Below are 20,360 nucleotides of genomic sequence, written 5' to 3' on the forward strand. Positions count from 1 at the left end.
CAGGTAAAGATCTGGCCCTCAGAATTAAGAAAGAGGGACCCACCCCAGGAGTGCTGGAACATGAGGCAGAATCAAGAAATAAATGTGCCCTGACATTTGGGGGTGGGAGGGACCCCCACTATTGCCTTGGGTCCAGATGACTCACTCATCCATTTTGACTTTTTCCTTCCTTCCTTCCTTCCTTCCTTCCTTCCTTCCTTCCTTCCTTCCTTCCTTCTTTCCTTCCTTTATTTTTTAAAGTAAGCTCAGTCTGAGTTGTGGTGCAGTCCAGCCCTGGTTCCTAGCAAGACTCATCCACGCTTGCCCGGGGAATATTTCTATTTACCTGACTGTGTATCAGATTTACCGGTATATCAGAAAAATATATTTGCTTTTTAGGATTTGCTAAAACCTCTCATTAGGACAGGCAGAATTTGGCAGAAAACGTAGGGACTTCTTTCGATTTCCTGGAGGTGTCCTGAGAACAGAGATGGATGAGCAAGACTCAGCTGGGCATGAAGCAGGAGGAGGCCATTCCATCCAAACTCTTAGCCATGGCGGAATCCGGGGAAAGTCTGTCCAAAGGATCCTGGGTGAGGAGGACACCCTCCGCTCAGATGTGCAGAGCCAGCAGCTTGGGCAGCTTTGCAAACAGGAGGCCAAAGGACCCCGAGAGGTTTGCAACCGACTCTACCACCTTTGCCGCCAGTGGCTGAAACCAGAAACCCACACGAAAGCTGAGATGCTGGACCTGGTGATCTTGGAGCAGTTCCTGGCTGTCCTTCCAGCAGAGATGGAAAGCTGGGTGAGGGAATGTGGAGCGGAGACCAGTTCCCAGGCGGTGGCCCTGGCTGAAGGTTTCCTCCTGAGTCAGGCAGAGGAGAGAAAGCAGGCAGAGCAGCAGGTGAGAGAGACTTTCCTCTGGATACTCCCAAGGGGCTCCAAACTGGAGAGTATCCCCCAATTCTCTACTAATTTTTTTGGAAAGCATCCGAGGATTGATATCCGATACCCCTAAAGTGTTTGTGTCCTTTGCCATTCCAGTTCTAATCTAATTCTTTTGAATGCTTGTTGCTCCAGGTTCCAGAAATGGGTCTGGATTCTTCTGAGGTAGAGAGAACTCCGTTGGACTCCAGAGAGAGGCCACTGGGTAAGGAGGAAGGAGTTTTTTCTCCCCCGTTTTATCACATGTTGTGGATTTTGAAGCTAATCTGTGAATTATTCTCAGGTTTTGGTGGAGGTCACAGGGGGCCAAGAGCCCAGAGGAGGGGAGATGTATTTTGGCACAACTAATATGTGAAATGGTTACTAACGTCCACATTTACATGGCTACTCTTACTTTTTGGAAGGCCCACCTGTAGTTTTCCTTCTGAGTGAAGCATGCAGCTTTTTCTCTCGTAGGAGACAGAACGATTGCCGCAAGACCTGTTTGTCCATCTTTTCTTGGTGGCGAAGGGGAAGCTGCCCCTGTGGAAGCAGAGCAGGTAGGAGGAAGGAGCCATGTGGGGAAAGAGGATGTCATGGACGGGTTGGACACAGAGGAAAGGTGGGAGGAACCGCCAAGGAAAGAAGGGTTCAATGCTAAAATAGGCTTCTAGGCAGTTTACACACCCCACCAAACAGTGGCCAGGATTGACCCCGTCAGTCGCACAATGGGGCTTTCCCCCTCTCATCCCCGTCATTGCCCCGATGTTGACCATGATGTTTTCTAAGAGGACAACCTTTTCCCTTTTCTTTTAGGGTCCAGTGTGCTTTGAAGATGTAGCTGTGCATTTCACAGACGAAGAGTGGGCGTTGCTGGATCCTGACCAGAGAGCTCTGCACAAGGAAGTCATGGAGGAGAATCGTGGGATCTTGGACTCTCTTGGTAAGGCTTCCTCTTGGATCATCCTATCTGCTTTGAAATTCAAGATATATCTCTATGGGAGGAACCTCTGATTTTTCGATGGGGCTCCACAGCAGCACCCACAGCCCCTGGGATTCTAACACTACCACAGAAAACCTTGGATGGAAGACTATTGACTGCTTTCCCTGTGAATATTCTTCCTTCAGTTCTGCCTTTTCAAAGCATGAAACCCAGCCAGATGGGCAGGTAATAAATAATAAAGTCATTACAATTATCATCATCATCATCATCATAATGCCTACCCCCTCCAAGATGGCTCCCCTTTTGCTGTTGAAGGGCTGGCCTGTCTGCAGCCCCACAGCCTCCCATCAGGGCCCCTTCACCAGGGGCAGCAGCACAGGAAGGGCCTCAGGAAAGCAGTCATGACTCCAGCCGGGCTAAGAACCATCTGGCCAGATGCAGAGGAGAAGGAAGGCTGATCCCTCTCTTTCTCCTCATAGGGCCAGGGCCGCCAGAGGCGCAGGATGCTGAGCAGGGGGAAAGGAGCTCAGCTAAAGAGCCTCTGGGGCAGATAAGATACCCCTGTGTATTTTTCCCGGGCTCCTCTAAAATGCACAAGGCCTTCTTAAATGTAGGCTTCTAAGGGATTCAGGAAGTTCAAGGTTTTTTGTTTCTGTTCTTGCTTCTTTCTGTCATTAGTTGACTTAAGAGACAAGTGACATTGGAGATGGCACAGATCCCATAATTGGGTCAAACAAAATCCATCCAAGAAAATAACTAGGCTTTTTGAATCTCAGGCAGTGAACCCTGGAGGAAGACCTCAAATCTAACTCCCCTCATTTCTTCTTGGGTCATAAACATTAATTAGCACTGCTTTATAATTGGGGGCTCCATTGCTTCCTGAGGCTCCAATCTGTTTCTCTCTCAATTGCAGGTGGTGATGAATTGGAGCTGAAGAACGAGGGAGACCATGACAAAAGCCACAGAGTGGAGAAGTCCTATCCATATTCAGAGTGCAGAGAGAGCTTCTGTCAGAGCTCCCATTCCACTTCAAATCAAAGAACTCCCCTTGAGAAGAAAGCCTATCAGTGCTTGGAATGTGGAAAGAGCTTCAGGGAGAAAAACAAGCTCACTGTCCACCAGAGAATTTATACAGGGGAGAAACCCTTTCATTGCCAAGAGTGTGGAAAGAGCTACAGTCAAAAGGGCAGTTTAACTACCCATCAGAGAATTCATACAGGGGAGAAACCTTATCACTGCTTGGAATGTGGAAAGAGATTCATTGACAGAAGCCAGCTCACTGTCCATCAGAGGATTCATACAGGGGAGAAACCCTATCAGTGCTTGGAGTGTGGAAAGAGCTTCACTCAAAAGGGCAGTTTAAATTCCCATCAGAGAATTCATAGAGGGGAACAACCTTATCACTGCTTGGAGTGTGGAAAGAGCTTCAGGGAGAGAAGCAATCTAACTGTCCATCAGAGCATTCATATAGCGAGAGAACCCTATCAGTGTTTGGAATGTGGCAAGAGCTTCAGGGAGAGAAGCAATCTAACTGTCCATCAGAGAATTCATACAGGGGAGAAACCCTTTCATTGCCAAGAGTGTGGAAAAAGCTTCACTCAAAAGGGCGGTTTAAATTCCCATCAGAGAATTCATACAGGGGAAAAACAACATCAGTGCTTGGAATGTGGAAAGAGCTTCTCTCGAAGAGGCCAACTCATGGCCCATCAAAGAATTCATACAGGGGAGACACCCTATCAGTGCTTGGAATGTGGAAAGAGCTTCAGTCACCAAAGCCAGCTCAATGTCCATCAAAGAATTCATACAGGGGAGAAGCCATATCAGTGCTTGGAATGTGGAAAGAAATTCACCCAGACCACCCATCTCACAGTCCATCACAGAATTCATACAGGGGAGAAACCCTATCAGTGCTTGGAATGTGGAAAGAGATTTATTGAGAAGGCCAAACTCAGGATCCATCTAAGAATTCACAGCAAGAGAAAACTATTTTAGTGCCAAGAATGTGGGAAGAGCTTCAGTCACAGGGCCCGTCTTCCTTCCCATCAAATAACTCACATTGGGGGCAAATTATAGTAGTGGCTGCATACAGATTTAATTTTAGGAGCCCTTTGTTTGTTTGTTTTTTAAAAAATATTTTTTATTGCTTTTTAACATACAATCAATCAATCAATCAATCAAAACTTTATTAGCAAAGCCAACAGGCCACAGCTATACAAGAATTAAAAATAGAAATAAGGATAAAAGGGAGAAAAGAACAAGCAAAAGGAGGTCCGTCAGATGAACAAGTCTGTCACTCAGATGGTGGCCCTCAATTTCATAGCTCTTTCGATGTACCTCGCGACCTTCTCTGTTATCTGACTATCCGTATCAGAGAAGAGGAAATACAGTGTGATGTCTGGTGAACGGCCGGGGTTGGAGAGAATGAGTGGAGTAATAATCTCATTCCTTAGGTCTTTGTAAAGGGGGCAGGATAGGAAGACGTGGGACACTGTTTCCGTGTTACCATCTCCACATGGGCAGAGTTGTTTTTCAAATGGAGTCTTTTGGTAGCGACCTTCGAGTACGGCAGAAGGGAGAACATCCCATCTAGCCAATGTAAAGGCACGTCTGTATTTTGGGATGGTTAATTTAAACAAATATGAAGCTGGAGAGTCAAAATGAGAAGGGGGAAAGTAGGTATACCATGGGCACAGTTTCTTTAAGATAGTCAGGTTGTTTTGCCGTTCAATGTCTTTCAGGCGCTGGCCTATTAGACTCTTTGCTTTAATGAGGCCCATTGATAGTAGGGACTGTGAATGCAGACCGCATGTAAGAAGTTTTTGATGCACAGTTTTGAACCACTTGCTTTTGTGGGGGTCTTGCATTACTAGAGGCAGTAGACCAGGTGGATTTAGATTAAGACGAAGCCAGTAGTTGAATGTTCTTTGCCAGGTCTGAGTTTCTACAGATGGAAGGCAGGCCTCGAGTCGTAATGCTGCGTTTGGAACACAGGAGGGGATGCCGAATATCTGCCTTAGGAATTTAGACTGAACAGTTTCAAGACTGGAGCAGTGGTTCCCCGTCCAGATTTGTGCCCCATACAGTAACTGCGCCAGAGGTTTTGCTTGAAAAACTTCAAAGGCTGCTGGGATGTATCTGCCCCCCTTCGTATAAAAGAAGCAAGACAGCATCTTAATACTTTGGGCTGCTTTTTCTTTGGCACATTTTTGATGGACATCCCAGGACCCGGTCGACTGGAAAACGATACCCAGATATTTGAAGGCTTTAACCTGTTCAATTGTCTGGTTATCCATCCTCCAGCTGTACTGTCTGTGTTTCCTTGCAAAAACCATAATTTTGGTTTTCTGATAGTTTATTGCCAGTTGCTCTCTCCTGCAGTATGCTGAAAATTCACCTATGAGCCTATTTAAGCCTATTCTTGTTCGAGATAGGAGTATCGCATCATCAGCATACAAAAGTACTGATATTGATTTGTCAGCCAGTTTGGGGGCGTGGAAGTCCGGAGATGACAAACAATTAACCATATCATTGATGTAAAAGTTGAATAAAACTGGGGCCAAGATGCAACCTTGCTTGACCCCCTTGCAGACAGGAACTGGTCCTATAAGATGGCCATTTGACGAAGTTCTTACATGCAGCACCGTGTCTTTATATAAACAGCTGATCAGAAATAATAGTCTTTTGTCTATACTTGATGTGCTCAATTTATCCCAGAGTCTTGCACGTGGAATTGAATCGAAAGCAGCCTTTAGATCGATAAAGGCTGCATATAGCACCCCACGGGATTTTTTGGCATATTTGTCAATTAAATAGGCTAGGGTGAAGCAATGATCTATGGTGGACCTGCCTTGCCTGAAACCCGCTTGCTCTTCCGCTAGAATAGCTTCAGTTTCGAGCCAGCTAGTTAGCTTAATATAAAGATGTTTGGCATATAGTTTGCTGGGTATAGGCAGAAGACTGATTGGTCTATAACTCGCCGGGTCTGGCATAGGTCCTTTTTTATAGATTGGAATAACTATTGCCTCAGTCCAACCATCTGGGAGTAAACCCGTTGAGTCGATCCAAGAAAATAAAGACGCCAGCAGGGGGGCCCACCAGCCAATGTTGGACTTCAGAAGTTCGGCAGGGATGTAGTCATTCCCTGGGGCCTTGTTGTTCTTTAATTGTGCGATTAAGTTCTCAACTTCCTTTACAGTTACTGGTGGCCAATGAGGTAGGTCCTCCAATTGAATACATAATTTGTAGTGTTGGGCTTCCTGGTCATAGAACAAAGATTGAAAATGGCGCAACCACTCCATTGGTTCCACTGTACAGATGGAATTAGTACGCTCCTGGTCCAGTAGACCAGTTATGGTTCGCCAAAAGCAAGTAGTATCTTTCTCGTGCGATGCCTTAACCAGACTGTGCCATGCGGCTCTTTCAGCTTCCAGTTTCTTTCTCCTTAGTAATTGTTTGTAAGACCTTCTCAGATAAATATAAGCATTAAGTAGGAGGGCAGTCCCTGATTTCCTATATCTCTGGTAGGCTGTTCTCATTTGTCTCCTTGTTTGCCTGCACTCCAGGTCAAACCAGCTAGCTCCGTCCTTTGCCCTCTTTGTAGCGGCGCTATGTATCACTGTTGTTAAATGGGATTTCAATCTTTCCAAAAGTAATTTAAAGCGTTCCATAATCGCATCTACTGAATTGCCTGACACAATAGCGGAGCGAATAAGCTTTAACTCTGCTGACTGAAGAAGGAGGGTTAGATTTTCATTCAGTATTGGGGACCATATCATACATATCACAAACATACTTACACAGCCAAGAAAAAAGGAAAAACGAAAAAAAAGAAAAACGAAACATGTAATACATAAAAACATAGACAACTCAACTTACATTGACAAACACTCATCGACTTCCCTTTATCTCGATTTCGGAATAAAGTTATATTTTTTATCCGCAGTGTCTCATTTTTCAAGCAATTTTTACGTAGTAAGCGTTATCTCATACCTACTGTGATTTTTCAAATATATATTTGTTTTTTATCAACATTTTTATTTTCCTTTTATTTCTGTTTCCATATATAACTTAAATTTATTCCATTCATTATTAAATTTTGTACTTTTTTGATTTCTTATTTTCTGTGTCAATTTTGCCAGTTCTAAATAGTCAAATAGTTTAGATTGCCACTCTATTATTTGGGACGCAGGTGGCGCTGTGGGTTAAAGCCTCAGCGCCTAGGACTTGCCTATCGAAAGGTCGGCGGTTCGAATCCCTGCGGCGGGGTGCGCTCCCGCTGCTCGGTCCCAGCGCCTGCTAACCTAGCAGTTCAAAAGCACCTCCGGGTGCAAGTAGATAAATAGGGACCGCTTACCAGCGGGAAGGTAAACGGCGTTTCCGTGTGCGGCTCTGGCTCGCCAATGCAGCTTTGTCATGCTGGCCACGTGACCCGGAAGTGTCTCCGGACAGCGCTGGCCCCTGGCCTCTTGAGTGAGATGGGCGCACAACCCCAGAGTCTGTCAAGACTGGCCCGTACGGGCAGGGGTACCTTTACCTTTTACTATTATCGTTGGGATTTTAGACATTTTCCAATACTGTGCTATGAGGGTTCTGGCAGCCACTGCTGCATATTGAAAAAATGTTTTATCTTCCTTTTTGATTTCTTCGCCAATTATCCCCAGGAGGAAAGCTTCAGGTTTTTTGCTAAAGGTGTATTTGAGGACTTTTTAAAATTCATTATAGATAGATTCCCAAAAATTTTTACGTGTCTCACATGACCACCACATATGTATAAAGTCGCCCTCCTTACTCTTGCATTTCCAACACATTTTATCACCTGTTTTATAAATTTTATCCAATTTTACCGGCGTCATGTACCATCTGTACATCATCTTATACATGTTCTCCTTGAGTGTTAGTTTGTATGAGGTGAGAATTGCAGTTGGGTTCTTTGCCACATCTGGTGCCCCATAGTAATTCCTACAACGTACGCAAGAACTGTGACTTTCAAGTTCTTGGCCAAGGTGTTTAATGCCTTCACAGTTTCCTTTCTCTTGGCAGATCAAAATGAGCAGGAGACGTCAAAGGTTGCAATTTGAATTGGGTTGCAAAGCTGGGACAATTAGAATAAGAGGCACTATTTGACTATTGACTCAAAACCCTAAGTGCATTTTATATAACGGACTTTTAATTTTTATTCTTTGTATATCCTATTGTTGTTTTATTGGTATGCCCAGGGGCTGACGCAAATAAAGATCTATTCATTCATTGAACATTTTCTTTGCATCATGCCTGGGGTGAGGGAAAAGAGTGATTTGGTGACACTGAGTTCAAGTTCAGTGTCCACGCTGAACTTTCCTCGGAAGGACTTGGGGTAAAAATTGTGATAGTTGATTGAATATTAGATAATATAGATTTTGATTCTGTTCGAAGTGTCCTAGTACTTATTGCGTTTAACCTTTTTGATAGAATGTATTAGGCATGCTTTTTGTATGCCTGCATTTTGTAATCCCAATGCCACCCTCCTGCACTGTGTAAAGCTGTGATGTGTATATTGCCTACCTCTTCTAGCCTTATCTGACCCTAGAAGGGCAGGTGATATTTGGAGAAAGAGGGAGGAGTTGAGCTAGCATCCGTGTGAGAACTCGCATATCTCCTCAAAGGTTTTCACATCTTTTGGTACCAGGGAAGTCAGATATGGGATCGAAATGTCAACAGTCCAATGGAAGTCCTGGTTGCCATGGGCATGGTGTCAAAGTGAGACATATGCGACCCAAATGACCTGGTCACTCTGGGACACCGCAAGGTAATTTCAGAGGAGTCGATATCCACATGAAGCCACGCATCCCATGACCTGTAACCTTTCTTGATGCAAGTGGAAGAGTGTTGTGGCATTTTATGAGTCTTTGTGTGCTTTGTATATAACCTTTCTTCTAATATACCTCCTGGCAGCCTTTTCGAACTAGCCGTTCTGCTGAACAACTGGTTAGCCAGGCTGTCCTATTGAAATAGTTTGAATAAACCAGCTCCCTGCAGGATGCTGAGATTGCTCTCATTCCATTGGTTCTGAGTTTTTGTTTCAAGTATTCCCTCCCCTGGGTCACAAACCAGTGATGTAGAAGCAAATTCTGATCACATGAGCAACTCACATACTTAATACTTTCCTTTCTTCTGTGAGAAGCTTAAGTCAAGTGTTTCCTTTCTGCTGTCCTCCGATCACTCACAATGGGTGTATGCCAAGAGGAAAGAATCGTATCCATGAGGAAGAAGAGTTCTTGGTTCATCTTACGCCAAAGGGAGCAAGAGATGGACAAGTTTGATTCCTTTAGGGTCCTCCAGGGTATCCCTTCAAAGATGGAAGAAAGGAGATGAAGGGAAGAGTTAAGGGCAGAAATGCATTTAAGAGGGAATAGAATCTCACTGCATTGTTTCAATAAAATGTTGCATCCCAGGTACAAAGTTTCCATCCTCATTTCCGTCGCTTTTTCTGAGGCGGGAGAAGCAAGTTTATATAGTGACATCTAAAGGATACTAGACAAATAAAGATTATTTGATATACAGCGGAAGCTGGTTTTTTAGCATCTTTGAACCTGAATGTTTCGGTTTTCAAATGCCGAAAACCTGAAAGTATTGTAATTGCTTCTGTTTTCGAATGTGCCTCAGACGCTGAACATCTTCCGCTGCGTGTTTTTCCATTTTTTCTTTTGCGCCTGAATTTTTGAATGTCTTCCGGAACGGATTGTAGTTCTACATGGTGATACAAATACTTATATGTAAATTTATCTTGAGCTTCCACATATCACAAGAAGGGTTGTCTTTCTTTGGGAAAATAGGAAATATTAAAAGGAAAAGAAGGAGGTGAGGACAGGTGCCCCGCCTAAGCCCGAAGTCAACCACCCCCCCAAAATCAGGCCTCAAAACTGTCCAAAATTCATTTTCTGTCTTCTAAAAATCCGCAGCTAAAGTTTTCCTCTGTTTTCTCACAAGATGCTGTTGCAAAGGCAAACCGTTACTTTTATCAGTATGAGAGAGCTTCAAAAGGCTAATGAATAGGCTCTGTCATTGCCAAGAATACGCAGGCCTGGGAACTGACTCTTATCTCATTCAGTTGTAACACATCTTGAACACGCTGAACACAAGACTCCTCGACCCCTTTGGCTTCTCATCCCCCTGTCCTGGGAAGGGCGCCAAGAGTCCAAAAGAGTCCCAAGACAGGAGCTTTCTGTTTATGCTCAGGGGAACTCATGGGGCAGGACTCCTGAGGAGGAGGAGAAGGGGAGGGAACTGAAAGGGAATATATGCTCTGTGCAAATGGCTGTGAACTCGTGCTTGTTTTGTGAATCTATCCCACTTGCTCCTTCTACCAGCCCGGATGGTAGAAATAAATCTTTTTCTCTGAAACTATTCCTTGAGTGTCTGTTGACTCCCTTTTCCCCGTCCCGGGCCCAAAGCTCTTCTCACCAGAGGCTAGAAAGGCTACATTTCGCTTTATCGTGGGACCTCAGGTTACAAACACCTCAGGTTACAGACTCCGCTAACCTGGAAGCGGAGTTAAGAAATTTACCTCAGGATGAGAATAGAAATCGCAGGGCGGCAGCGGGAGGCCCCATTAGCTAAAGTGGTACCTCAGGTTAAGAACGGTTTCAGGTTAAGAACGGACCTCCAGAACGAATTAAGTTCGTAACCAGAGGTACCACTGTATTAGGAAGAAAAACTAAGAGAGTAACGCTGAAGGAAATGAGGTTGGGAAGAGGCTGGTGCGGTTTTAAGGCAGTGTTTGGCCTCAGAGTTCAGGTCTCGGTCCTTTCAAGGTGGCGAGGAAAAGGCGCGCCAGGAGGATGTCCTTGCAGGACCTTTCGTGCTCCTCCTGCTCCTGTTTCCGAGGGAGGGAGCAGCTCAGGGTCCCCCAAATAAGGCCCCCCTCCGGGTGCAGGCCATGCCCGGGGCTCCGGCTTTGCAGAGGGAGAGAGGGGGGAGCTGGGGCGCCCGGAGCGCCAAGGGTTAAAAGGAGCGGAGCTGGATTCCTAGAGAGGACAGGGAATCAAGGGAGAAGGTTCTCTCCCATCCCTTCCTGCAAGGAGGAGGAGGAGGGCTGTTGTCTCAGCTCCTTCTGGGATCCGGTGAGTCTCCTTCCTCTTCTGCTTAGGTTGTGTTGGGGAGATGGGGGAGTCCCCAGGGGGCAGGGCAGCCAGGAGGGTCCCCCAAGAAGAGAGAGAAGGGGGCCTGGGGGGCTCCGCTTTGCAAGGGTTCCAAGGAACAGCGCAGAAGGCCAGCCACGAGGGCCAGGGAGACATCCTTCTTAGGGACCCCCCAAAGTCATCTAGCCGAACCCGCGGCAGCGCAGGAATCTCTTGCCCAACCTGGGCCTCGAACCCAAGACCCTGAGATCAAAGGGACTCATGTTCTACCAAATGAGCTCCCCTGCCTGATTCGGGTATATTTCTGCAATTCGCGTGGCTCCTCAGAGAGGGAAAATGTGAGCTTGGTTTGCTCCACCTTGCAAAGGTTAAAAGCAACTGAGATTAATATTCCTAGAGAAGACAGAAAATAAGGAGGAGGTGCGGTCCTCCGGAGCAAAACCCCCTCCCACTTTCGCAGCTTCCTCCCTGCAAGTGGGGGAATGTGGTTTTCGTCTCTGCAGGAGCTGCCTCAGTTTCCCTTCTGGGACCTAGTGAGTTTCCTCTCTTTTCTGCCTTAGGGTGCACTGGGGAGAAGTGGGGCGGGTCCCTGGGGATCCTGCTCAGCTCCTGCAGGGGGATCCCCAAGCCAGGGATAAGAGGTTCTGCCCCCCTTCCTCTCTGCAAAACCTGGGAGGCTGCAAGTAGCAGGAGGTCTGCAACTCTCTTCTTCCTTTGCATCAAGATGCGGCTAGCTCCTTTGAGGGGGGCGTGGGGAGGTGTCACTGAGTCAGGAAGAAAAGGGCATGCAATGGAACCCCGATGGGATAGAGGAAACAGTCATGTTCATTAACCCAGGTGGCAGCCAGATAGACACATTTGGAGGTAGGAATAAAATCTTGGGCTCTGTGATAAATAAAGTCCTTCCTTGTCACAGTGCACACTTAGACCCATGGAACTACCATCCACAGGTGGAAGGGATGGCCACCAAGCCAGATGGCTTGAGAAGAGGATGAGGCCAATTCAGGGAGGAGTAGAGGGCTAGTGGTGGCTCCTGGCCCCACAGTTGGAGGCAGCCATGCTTCTGAATGCCAGCTGCTGGGAAGTGCAGGGGGAGAGAGTTATCCCTGGGCTCCAGCCCTGCTGGTGGGCTTCCCAGAAGAGGCTCCAGGTTGGCCTCAGTGAGAACAGGAGGCTGGACTGTCTTCACCCAAAAGGTTAGCAGAGCCCAACCTAGTGATAACAGAATAAAGGATGCAAGGAGGGAGCTGCATGGACTGGGTGGGCAGAGAGGAATGGTGAGGGGAACCAGCTGGGGAACCCGCAAGCGAAGACGGCTCTGGGCCAGGGGAGGGGTTTGGGGGCTATGAAGAGTGGTCAGAGGAAGGAGGAGGTGTCTGAAGAGGTAACGAGGCTTAGTGAGCGAGGGGAATCTGTGGCAGAGAGCAATCTAGATCCAGAGGCAGGAGATTAGGATGAGGGAGGCCAAAAGGTAGGGATGATTCTGGCTGGTGAAGAGGAATAGGGGTCTCCCCTCCTCCTGTGACAAGCTCCCCATCTTAATCATCATAATCAATTACTTGATGTTCACCCAAAATTCCCATGGCGGATTAAAACAGTAAATCACAATATTAGGCAGAGTATAAAATTATTACAGTCACAGAAAGAAGGCAAATCCTGTATCTCTCTTTTTTAAACACTGGCCCCACACACAAGTTATTTGGTCCCACCCACCTGTTCTTTGGCCAGGTGAAGCTCTGGTCCTCAGTTGGATAGCCAGGTAAAGATCTGGCCCTCAGAATAAAGAAAGTGGGACCCACCCAGGAGTCTTGAGAATGTGGAAGATTGCTGGAACATGAGGCAGAAGGAGGAAAGAAATGTGCCCTGACATTTGGAGGTGGAAGGGACCCCGACTATTGCCTTGTGTCCAGATGACTCACTCATTCATTCTTCCTCCTTCCTTCCTTCCTTTATTTTTTAAAGAAAGTTCAGTCTTAGTTGTGGTGCAATGCAGCCCTGGTTCCTAGCAAGACTCATCCATGCTTGTCCAGGGAATATTTTTATTTACCTGACTGTGTATCAGATTTACCAATATATCAGAAAAATATATTTGCTTTTTAGGATTTGTTAAAACCTCTCATTAGGACAGGCAGAATTTGGCAGAAGACGTAGGGACTTCTTTTGATTTCTTAGAGGTGTCCTGAGGACAGGGATGGATGAGCAAGACTCAGCTGGGCCTGAAGCAGGAGGAGGCCATTCCATCCAAACTCTTAGCCATGGAGGAATCCGGGGAAAGTCTGTCCAAAGGATCCTGGGCGAGGAGGACACCCTCTGCTCAGATGTGCAGAGCCAGCAGCTTGGGCAGCTTTGTTACCAGGAGTCCAAAGGACCCCGAGAGGATTGCAACCGACTCTACCACCTTTGCCATCAGTGGCTGAAACCAGAAACCCACACGAAAGCTGAGATGCTGGACCTGGTGATCTTGGAGCAGTTCCTGGCTGTCCTTCCACCAGAGATGGAGAGATGGGTGAGGGAATGTGGAGCGGAGACCAGTTCCCAGGCGGTGGCCCTGGCTGAAGGTTTCCTCCTGAGTCAGGCAGAGGAGAGAAAGCAGGCAGAGCAGCAGGTGAGAGAGACTTTCCTCTGGATACTCCCAAGGGGCTCCAAACGTGAGGGAGAGTATCCCCAAATGCTCAACTAATTTGCCCATCCTTTTTTGGAAAGCATCCAAGGAATGATATTTGATACCCCTAAAGTGTGTATGTCCTTTGCCATTCGAGTTACAATCTAATAGTTTTGATTGCTTGTTGCTCTTGCAGGGGAAGGATCAGTTTCCAGAAATGGGTCCGGATTCCTCTGAGGTAGAGAGAACTCGATTGGACTCTAGAGTAAGGCCACTGGGTAAGGAGGAAGGACTTTTTTCTCCCCCGTTTTGTCACATAATGTTGTTTTTGAAACTAATCCGTGAATTATTCTCATCTTTTTTGGAGAAGACACGTGAAGCCAAGGGCCCAGAAAAAGGGTGATGTATTTTTGCACATGTGAAATGATTATTAACGTCCACGTTTACATGGTTACTCTTACTTTTTAGAAGGCCCACATGTATTTTTCCTTCTGAGTGAAGCATGCAGCTTTTTCTCTCGTAGGAGACAGAACGATGCCAGCAAGACCTGTTTGTCCATCTTTTCTTGGTGGCGAAGGGGAAGCTGCCCCTGTAGAAGCAGAGCAGGTAAGTGGAAGGAGCCATGTGGGGAAAGAGGATGTAATGGACGGGTTGGACACAGAGGAAAGGTGGGAGGAACGGCCAAGGAAAGAAGGGTTGAATGCTAAAATAGGCTTCTAGGCAGTTTACACACCACACCAAACAGTGCCAGGATTGACCCCATCAGTCGCACAATGGGGCTTTCCCCCTCTCATCCCCCTGTCATTGCCCCCCCTGTGCACCTTGATGATGTCTATAGGGCATCAGGAGGGTCCTCCCCACCCGGCAAGAACAGCACACAGGGAAAGAAGGAAGGGGATCCTTCCATGTGCCAAATGGGAATGTGGCCATAATGAAATGTGAAGAAGAAAAATCCCATTAAAACATAACATCAATTAAGAGGCAAAAGACAACAGAGCAAAGTGTAACTGTTCACCTTGATGTTGTCTAAAAGGACAACCTTTTTCTTTTAGGGTCCATTATGCTTTGAAGATGTAGCTGTCCATTTCACAGACGAGGAGTGGGCGTTGCTGGATCCTGACCAGAGAGCTCTGCACAAGGAAGTCATGGAGGAAAATCTTGGGATCTTGGACTCTCTCAGTAAGGCTTCCTCTTGGATCATTCTATCTGCTTTGAAATTCGAGACATATCTCTATGGGTGAAGCCTCTGAATTTTCAATGGGGCTCAACAGCAGCACCCACAGCCCCTGGGATTCTAACACTCCCACAGAAAACCTTGGATGGAAGAGTATTGACTGTTTTCCCTGTGAATATTCTTCCTCCAGTTCTGCCTTTTCCAAGCATGAAACCCAGCCAGGTGGGTGGGTTATAAACAATAAAATTATTACAATTATCATCATCATCAGGCCTACCCCCCTCCAAGATGGCTCCCCTTTTGTTCTTGAAGGGCTGGCCTGTCTGCAGCCCCACAGCCTCCCATCACAGCCCCTTCACCAGGGGCAGCAGCACAGGAAGGGCCTCAGGAACACAGCCATGACTCCAGGGCTGTGAACCATCTGGCCAGATGTAGAGGAGGAGGAGGAGGAGGAGAAGGAAGGCTGACCCCTCTCCTTCCCCTCATAGGGCCAGGGCCACCAGAGGCGCAGGGTGCTGAGCAGGGGAAAAGGAGCTCAGCTGAAGAGCCTCTGGGGGAGATCAGATACCCCTCCATATTTGTTCCAGGCTCCTCTAAACGGCAAAAGGCCTTCTTAAATGTAGGCTTCTAAGGGATTCAGGAAGTTCAAGTAGCTTCTGTCAGATTTTTTCTTTCAGTTCCTGCTACTTTCTGTCCTTGGTTGACCAAAGAGACGAGTGACATTGGAGATGGCACAGATCCCATGATTAGGCCAAACAAAATCCATCCCAGAAAATAACCAGGCTTTTTGAATCTCAGGCAGTAAACCCTGTAGGAAGACCTCATATCTAAGTCGCTTCAGTTCTTCCTGGGCCACAAGCATTAATTAGCACTGCTCCATAATTGGTGGTTCCATTGCTTCCTGAGGCTCCAATGTATTTCTCTCTCAGGTGGTTCGCAATCTATCAGAACCACCTGTACCACCGGGGCCTGGTAGGGACCCCAAGATCTCCTGCAATGCTTTTGCAAAGTTTTTTGCAGATAAAATCGCTCAGATTCAGAAGGAGGTAGACTCCACTGTGGGAGCAGGGCCAGGGCGGGAGAGTGCTAGAGTTCTGTCTGGTCCTGTTACATGGGATCAATTCCAATCTGTTACCTCCGAGGATGTGGACAGGCTGCTTGGACGAGTGAAACCGACCACCTGTCTCCTTGATCCTTGCCCATCCTGGCTGATAAAAGCGAGCCGGGAAGGGCTGGGCGATGGGCTCTGCGGGGTGGTGAATGCTTCCCTCTGTGAGGGAGCCTTCCCAGACCCGCTGAAAGAGGCGGTCATTAAACCGCTTCTTAAAAAAACATCTTTAGACCCGGCCAATTTGGCCAACTATCGCCCAGTCTCAAATCTGCCATTCTTGGGCAAGGTGATTGAGCGGGTGGTTGCTGAACAACTCCAAGCACGCCTGGAGGAAACGGACCATTTGGATCCCTTCCAATCGGGATTCAGGCCTCACCATGGGACTGAAACTGCCTTGGTCGCGCTGGTTGATGATCTCCGGCGGGCTAGGGACAAAGGTGAGAGCTGTTTCCTAGTTCTGCTGGATCTCTCAGCGGCCTTTGACACCATCGACCATAACATCCTTCTGGACCGTCTAGAGGGGCTGGGAGCTGGGGGCACTGTCATACAGTGGTTCCGCTCCTTCCTCCTGGGCCGTGTCCAGAAAGTGGTGGTGGGGGGTGAGTGTTCAGACCCCTGGGCTCTCACTTGTGGGGTGCCTCAGGGTTCTGTCCTCTCCCCCATGCTTTTTAATATCTATATGAAGCCGCTGGGAGAGATCATCAGGGGGTTTGGACTGGGTGTTCATCAGTATGCAGATGACACCCAGCTCTACCTCTCCTTTAAATCAGAACCAGTGAAGGCAGTGAAGGTCCTGTGTGAGTGCCTGGAGGCGGTTGGAGGTTGGATGGCGGCTAACAGATTGAGGTTGAATCCTGACAAGACAGAAGTACTGTTTTTGGGGGACAGGAGGCGGGCAGGTGTGGAGGATTCCCTGGTCCTGAATGGGGTAACTGTGCCCCTGAAGGACCAGGTGCGCAGCCTGGGAGTCATTTTGGACTCACAGCTGTCCATGGAGGCGCAGATTAACTCTGTGTCCAGGGCAGCTGTCTACCAGCTCCACCTGGTACGCAGGCTAAGACCCTACCTCCCCGCGGACTGTCTCGCCAGAGTGGTGCATGCTCTAGTTATCTCACGCTTGGACTACTGCAACGCGCTCTACGTGGGGCTACCTTTGAAGGTGACCCGGAAACTGCAATTAATCCAGAATGCGGCAGCGAGACTGGTGACTGGGAGTGGCCGCCGGGACCACATAACACCGGTTCTGAGAGATCTGCATTGGCTCCCAGTACGTTTCCAAGCACGATTCAAAGTGTTGGTTCTGACCTTTAAAGCCCTAAACGGCCTCGGTCCTGTATACCTGAAGGAGCGTCTCCACCCCCATCGTTCAGCCCGGACTCTGAGATCCAGCGCCGAGGGCCTTCTGGCGGTTCCCTCATTGCGAGAAGTGAGGCTACAGGGAACCAGACAGAGGGCCTTCTCGGTAGCGGCGCCCGCCCTGTGGAACGCCCTCCCATCAGATGTCAAAGAGATAAAGAATTACCTGACGTTCAGAACACATCTTAAGGCAGCCCTGTTCAGGGAAGTTTTTAATATGTAATGCTGTACGGTTTTTAACACTGATTGGGAGCCGCCCAGAGTGGCTGGGGAAAACTCAGCCAGATGGGCGGGGTATAAATAATAAATTATTATTATTATTATTATTATTATTATTATTATTATTATCTCAGTTGCAGGTGGTGATGAATTGGAGTGGAAGAACGAGGGAGACCACGACAAAAGCCACAGAGTGGGGAAGTCGTATCCATATTCAGAGTGCAGAGAGAGCTTCAGTCAGAGCTCCCATTCCACTTCAAATCAAAGAAATCCCCTTCAGAACAAAGCCTATCAGTGCTTAGAATGTGGAAAGAACTTCACACAGAGAAACAAGCTCACTGTCCATCAGAGAATTCATACAGGGGAGAAACCCTATCAGTGCCAAGAGTGTGGAAAGAGCTTCAGTCAAAAGGGCAGTTTAATTTCCCATCAGAGAATTCATACAGGGGAGAAACCTTATCACTGCTTGGAATGTGGAAGGGGCTTCATTGACAGACGCCAGCTCACTGTCCATCAGAGGAGTCATTCGGGGGAGAAGCCCTATCAGTGCTTGGAATGTGGAAGGGGCTTCGTTGACAGACGCCAGCTCACTGTCCATCAGAGGATTCATTCGGGGGAGAAACCCTATCAGTGCTTGGAATGTGGAAACAGTTTTACTTGGAAAACAAGTTTCACTTCCCATCAGAGACGTCATACTGGGGAGAAGCCATATCAGTGTTTCGAATGTGGAAAGAGCTTCATTCTCAGAGCCCTTCTCCGTGTCCATCAAAGAATTCATACAGGGGAGAAGCCATATCAGTGCTTGGAATGTGGAAAGAAATTCACCCAGAGTGCCCATCTCACAACCCATCGCAAAATTCATACAGGGGAGAAACCCTATCAGTGCTTGGAATGTGGAAAGAGATTCATTGAGAAGGCCAAACTCACGAGCCATCAAAGAATTCACAAGAGAAAACCACTTCAGTGCCAAGAATGTGGGAAGAGCTTCAGTCACAGCGCCCACCTCACTTCCCATCAAAGAACTCACATTGGGGGCAAATCATAGTAGTGGCTGTATACAGATTTAATTTCAGGAGACTTTAGTTCGTATGAGGTGAGGATTGCAGTTGGGTTCTTTGCCACATCTGGTGCCCCATAGCTATTTCTACTACCTACCCAGAACTGTGACTTGGCCAAGGTGTTTAATACCTTCTTCAGAGTTGAAGGTATTCCTTTCTCTTGGCAGATCAAGATGAGCAGGAGACAGCAAAGGTTGCAATTTGAATTGGGTTGCAATGCTGGGACAATTAGAATAAGAACCACTATTTAACTATTGACTCAAAATCCTAGAATGCATTTTATATAACGGACTTTTTATTTTTATTCTTTGTATATCATATTGTTGTTTTATTGGTATGGCAAGTGGCTGACGCAAATAAAGATTTATTCATTCATTGAACATTTTCGTCGCGTCATGCCTGGGGTGAGGGATAAGAGTGATTTGGCGACACTGATGAGATGGCTGTCCACGCTGAACTTTCCTAGGAAGGACTTGGGGTAAAATTTGTGATAGTTGATTGAATATTAGAAATTAAAGATTTTTATTCTGTCCGAAGTGTTCTAGTACTTATTGCACTTAGCCTTTTCAATAGAATGTATTAGGCATGATTTTTGTATGCCTGCATTTTGTAATCCTCATGCCACGCTCCTGCACTGTGTAAAGCTGTGATGTGTACATTGCCTACCGTTACAGCCTTATCTGACCCTAGAAGGGCAGGTGATGTTTGGAGAAAGAGGGAGGAGTTGAACTAGCATCCGTGTGAGAACTCACATATCTCCTCAAAGGTTTTCACATCTTTTGGTACCAGGGAAGTAAGATATGGGATTGAAATGTCAACAGTCCCATGGAAGTCCTGGTTGCCATGGGCATGGTTGCCAATTGAGACATAAGACACCCAAATGACCTGGGCACTCGGGGACACAGCAAGGTATTTTCAGAGGAGTCGATATCCGCATGAAGACACGCATCCCATGACCTGTAACTTTTCTTGATGCAAGTGGAAGAGTGTCCTGGCATTTTATGAGTCTTTGTGTGTTGTGTATATAATCTTTCTTCTAATATGGCTCCTGGCAGCCTTTTCGAACTAGCCGTTCTGCTGAACAACTGGTTAGCCAGGCTGTCCTCTTGCAATAGTTTGAATAAACCAGCTCCCTGCAGGATGCTGAGATTGCTCTCATTCACTTTGTTCTGAGTTTTTATTTCAGGTATTCTCTCTACTGAGTCACGAACCAGTGATATAGAAGCAAATTCTGATCACATGAGCAATTCACATACTTTATATTTTCCTTTCTTCTGTGAGAAGCTTAAGTCAAGGATTCCCTTTCTGCTGTCCTCCGATCATTCACAATGGGCGTATGCCAAGAGGAAAGAATTGTATCCAGGAGGAAGCAGAGTTCTTGGTTCATCTTACGCCAAAGGGAGTTGGGAGCAAGAGAAGGAGAAGTTTGTTTCCTTTAGGGTCCTCCAGGGTATCCCTTCAAAGACGGAAGGAAGAAGATGAAGGGAAGAGCTAAGGGCAGGAATTCGTTTAAGAGGGAATAGAATCTCATTGCATTGTTTCAATAAAAGGTTGCATCCCAGGTACAAAGTTTCCATCCTCATTTCCGTCACTGATTGTGAGGCGAGGGAAGAAAGGTAGTGACATCTAAAGGATACTAGACAAATAAAGCTTATTTGATATACAGCGGAACCTCAGTTTTTTAGCATCTTTGAACCGAATGTTTCTGTTTTCGAATGCCGAAAACTTGGAAGTAATTGCTTCTGTTTTCGAACGCGCCTTGGACGTTGAACAGCTTCCGCTGCATGTTTTTCCATTTTTTCTTTTTCGCCTGAGTTCTCGAATGTCTAACGGATTTTAGTTCTACATAGTGATACAAATAGTTATACAGTGGTGCCT

At 46.9% G+C, this 20,360-nt stretch overlaps 3 protein-coding genes and 1 long non-coding RNA gene across 11 annotated transcripts in view; all 4 read left to right on the plus strand.

The window, feature by feature from the left end:
- LOC310851482 (uncharacterized protein) overlaps positions 1–18,656 on the plus strand; it is a 41,187-nt gene extending 22,531 nt beyond the window's left edge. Inside the window, exons 2-7 of one of the 4 annotated variants that reach the window (XM_083753965.1) lie at positions 12,063–12,158; positions 13,063–13,567; positions 13,761–13,842; positions 14,088–14,170; positions 14,617–14,743; positions 17,565–18,656. In XM_083753965.1, coding sequence (XP_083610091.1) covers positions 13,154–13,567; positions 13,761–13,842; positions 14,088–14,170; positions 14,617–14,743; positions 17,565–18,469 — 1,611 coding nt within the window. In that variant the 5' untranslated portion in view covers positions 12,063–12,158; positions 13,063–13,153 and the 3' untranslated portion in view covers positions 18,470–18,656. The other 3 variants (XM_083753963.1, XM_083753962.1, XM_083753964.1) reach the window with 3 other exon arrangements.
- Positions 1–19,640, plus strand: part of LOC310851376 (uncharacterized protein) — a 42,873-nt gene extending 23,233 nt beyond the window's left edge. The window contains exon 6 of one of the 2 annotated variants that reach the window (XR_014567731.1): positions 18,664–19,640. The gene's annotated coding sequence lies outside the window, so the exon portion shown is untranslated. Of the gene's footprint in view, positions 1–7,899; positions 8,098–18,663 lie in introns of those variants that run through there. The other variant, XR_014567732.1, reaches the window with a different exon arrangement.
- Positions 1–20,360, plus strand: part of LOC310851804 — a 442,605-nt gene that overhangs the window by 49,523 nt on the left and 372,722 nt on the right. The window lies entirely within an intron of this gene.
- Positions 1,063–18,862, plus strand: LOC310851533 (uncharacterized protein). 4 transcript variants are annotated; one of them, XM_083754056.1, is made up of 6 exons: positions 1,063–1,129; positions 1,381–1,463; positions 1,720–1,846; positions 2,760–3,953; positions 7,740–7,848; positions 18,602–18,862. In XM_083754056.1, exons 1-4 carry the CDS (start codon positions 1,069–1,071, stop codon positions 3,836–3,838), a joined length of 1,350 nt encoding a protein of 449 aa, XP_083610182.1. In that variant the 5' UTR covers positions 1,063–1,068; the 3' UTR covers positions 3,839–3,953; positions 7,740–7,848; positions 18,602–18,862. The 4 variants fall into 4 exon arrangements, with proteins under 4 accessions (XP_083610182.1, XP_083610180.1, XP_083610183.1 ...); XM_083754054.1 differs by lacking the exon at positions 18,602–18,862 and having other exon boundaries at positions 2,760–3,956; positions 7,744–10,225; XM_083754057.1 differs by lacking the exon at positions 18,602–18,862 and having other exon boundaries at positions 1,384–1,463; positions 2,760–3,956; positions 7,744–10,225.

The sequence above is a fragment of the Podarcis gaigeae genome (genome assembly GCF_964106915.1).
Source record: "Podarcis gaigeae genome assembly, chromosome: 8".
Lineage (NCBI taxonomy): Eukaryota > Metazoa > Chordata > Lepidosauria > Squamata > Lacertidae > Podarcis > Podarcis gaigeae.

Excerpts from the sequence above, each read along its gene's own strand:
- LOC310851533 (XM_083754056.1), top strand. The coding sequence starts at position 1,069 with ATGGGTCTGGATTCTTCTGAGGTAGAGAGAACTCCGTTGGACTCCAGA. Across the intron at positions 1,464-1,719 it reads CCCCTGTGGAAGCAGAGCAG|GGTCCAGTGTGCTTTGAAGA; the intron begins GTAGGAGGAAGG and ends CTTTTCTTTTAG. Across the intron at positions 1,847-2,759 it reads TGGGATCTTGGACTCTCTTG|GTGGTGATGAATTGGAGCTG; the intron begins GTAAGGCTTCCT and ends TCTCAATTGCAG.